We start from the raw sequence: 2,877 nt of genomic DNA on the forward strand, positions 1-2,877 counted from the left end.
TGTGAGGGCTGCTACACTTGAATAATGAGATTCATTTCTATAAAATACATTATGCAATCCGTCTCAGACCCTAACCCCCAACACCAAATTCAGAGCAAAGAAAGTACTAAAGGGTGAGTTCTTTCTTTCCTGATTTTATTCCTCTCTGCTCTTCACTGTTTTTGGGAAGTCTTTCAGTCTTCCCTGGTCTCTGAGACAGCAAAATCCACACTCCTAATTTTACCTCTCCAAAAGTCCCAATCCTTCCTCTTGGCAATGAGTCCAAAAAAAAAACATCCCCCAAAGATCCTTGATTTGTCTTCCTATCGGCCCGCATGCATACCTGATTATCAATGGGTCTGGTGGAGCGAGTTCCGGAGAACTTCTTGAACTTCTTGTCACGTGATGCTACATGACATAGGATGTTTCCCGTGGACTGAATGCAACAATTGAAAGATGTGGAGATTTTGAGGCTGATTGGATTTGTGCTTACTTTGTTCAGATTTTGGCAAAAAAAAAAAAGAAAAAAGAATGATCATAGATTGAGTTTGTTTAGTGTTTTGGGTCAGTTTGAGTGTGTGTGTGTGTGTGTGTGTGTGTGTGTGTGTGCGTAGCAGAAACATGTACGTGCGTCTGTCTGTTGTGTTTGTGTCGCGAGCTCTGCGTTGTTAGAACTGTGTTTTTTTTTAATATCTGCATACTAACAACGTTTACAGCGCCGTCCGGGCTAATTCAGAGGTCGTCGCCTTGACGACTGGCACCCACAGTCAAAACGCTAAAACAACAAACGCACTAATTGGCATTTCACTTTCTTTTTTTTCTTTTTTTTTTCCATCTCCCGATGTCGCAAACAAACAAAGCTCCCATAGTGTCCTCCCCCCTCCTCCTCCCCCTACTTGCCTCCCCAGGGAGAGAGAGATTGTCGCTTTTTTATTTTAGTCCAAAGTGCTCTTCTGGGTGTGGGGGGGTGGGGGTGGGGCGGGGGCGGGGGTGTGGGGGGGGGCGGGGCCTGTGAGAGGAGATCAGGTGAGCTGGGTCGGGGTCGTGGGGGGCGAGGGACGGGGGCAGGTGGGGTGTCTGTAAGGTCCGCGTGGGACAGTCCGTTTGTCTTTTGTGGGGGGGGGGGGGGGGCGGGCCGGCGTGCTCGACGCTATAAAGACAGAGGGGTGCCCCCCGGGACGAAGAGGAGGAGGAGGAGGAGGAGGGCGCCGCTGAGCAGGCACTGGGAGCCGAAGCTCCGCCCCGCCGAGCTGACGTCCCCGCGGGAGGGCTCGGCCGCCTCGTGGCTGGTGTCGTCTGGAGGGGGGGGGGAGAGAGAGAGAGAGGAGAGGAGAATGATGGAGAGAGGGAGGGAGGAGGGAGGGAGGGAGGGAGAGGGAGGGGTGAGGAGAGAGGGAGGGAGAGAATGATGGAGAGAGGGAGGGAGGAGAGAGGGAGGGAGGGAGAGGGAGGGGGGAGGAGGGAGGAGGAGAGAGAGGGAGGGAGAGAATGATGGAGAGAGGGAGAGAGGAGAGAGGGAGGGAGGGAGAGGGAGGGAGGAGGAGGGAGGAGGGAGGGAGGAGAGCGGGAGGGAGAGAATGATGGAGAGAGGGAGGGGGGGAGAGAGGGAGGGAGGGATGGAGAGATGATGGAGAGAGGGAGGAGAGAGGGAGAGAGGGAGGGAGGAGAGAGGGAGAGAGGGAGGGAGGGGAGAGGGAGGAGAGAGGGAGGACAGAGGGAGGGAGGGAGGAGAGAGAGAGGGAGGGATGGAGAGAGGGAGGGATGGAGGGAGGAGGAGAGGGAGGGAGGGAGGGAGGAAGGAGAGAGGAGAGAGGGAAGACAAGATGAGGAACAGGTTGAGTATCATCATTGAGACCACACAAAAAAACAACAATTGTGTGACAAAAGTTTGCTGTGGAGTCGTTGAGCCGGCGAGCCGTTGTGACGGCGGAAATAATGACAAAGGATGTTTGTGTGTCGAAAGTTAAGGAAAGTAGGGACACACATAAACATGAGCTCATGCACAATCACACACACAATCACAATGAAAAGGGCCAAACCACGGAAAAACATTCCCCCAAAAACAGACAAACACACACGGAACACGGAACACATACGCACAAATCACGCGCAGTCAAACAAACCTCGCGGCTCCAGGGAATTGTGGCTTCGCTCATCAAAATCGACGCCTTCCTGCGTGCTGCCAGGGCTTTTCACACAATTGTCTGCGACAAAGGGGACGTGAGGCGAGATGTGAAGATTATAGGAGTCAAACGTCATTCACTTCAACAGCCAGGAAATGGAGGCACGAAAGGATCGCAGTGAAATGACTGAGAGGAACACACTGGTGCATGTGTGTGTGCGTGCGTGCGTGTGCGTGTGTGTGTGTTTTTGTGCGCGTGTGTGTGTGCTCCACTCACTTGCAGGTCTGACGAACACTTTCAGTCGCAGGCAACTTTTCTTTCCGCGCTCGTCGACAGTAGAGGCTGTGAACACATGAAACAAGCCCGGGGTAAACAATTTTGTTGTTGTTTTGTTTTTGTGGCATTACCGCCCCCCCACAACGGTGAAATGTTTTGTGCTACCGTGACGCTTCAAACTTTACAGATATCTTTATCCCCGTTTTGTCCCATCGATGCTGCGCTAAACTCATCTGGTGGTGAATTTCGACACAAGCCACAACTTGGAGCGCAGCATTCCCATTGGCTGCTCGGGGAAACATCTGCTACTCAGTAACGTTGGCTTGAGCTGAACGTCGGGAGGCCCGGTTTCTCCCACGCCTGGATTCTATTGGCTCAGAGTCCGACACACCGAGGATTCAACTGGACGAAAAAAAACGTCTCAACGCGTGCCAAAAAGAGTTTCTTCAGCGGTGGGCGGCTGCAACCACTCCAACGTCCTCATCTGTGACTTTGGCCT

At 52.9% G+C, this 2,877-nt stretch overlaps 1 protein-coding gene across 1 annotated transcript; it reads right to left on the reverse strand.

Moving 5' to 3' along the window:
* Positions 1 to 646: 646 nt before the first annotated feature.
* On the reverse strand, positions 647 to 2,591 carry LOC311367567 (ephrin-A5b-like; the record flags this gene model as incomplete). Its single annotated transcript, XM_084486394.1, has 4 exons — positions 647 to 1,275; positions 2,103 to 2,183; positions 2,379 to 2,444; positions 2,564 to 2,591. The coding sequence occupies 4 exons, from the start codon at positions 2,589 to 2,591 to the stop codon at positions 1,130 to 1,132; spliced, it is 321 nt and encodes a 106-aa protein (XP_084342520.1). The 3' UTR covers positions 647 to 1,129.
* Between the last annotated feature and the right edge of the window lie 286 nt (positions 2,592 to 2,877).

This window comes from Micromesistius poutassou, assembly GCF_964030765.1.
Source record: "Micromesistius poutassou genome assembly, chromosome: 22".
NCBI lineage: Eukaryota > Metazoa > Chordata > Actinopteri > Gadiformes > Gadidae > Micromesistius > Micromesistius poutassou.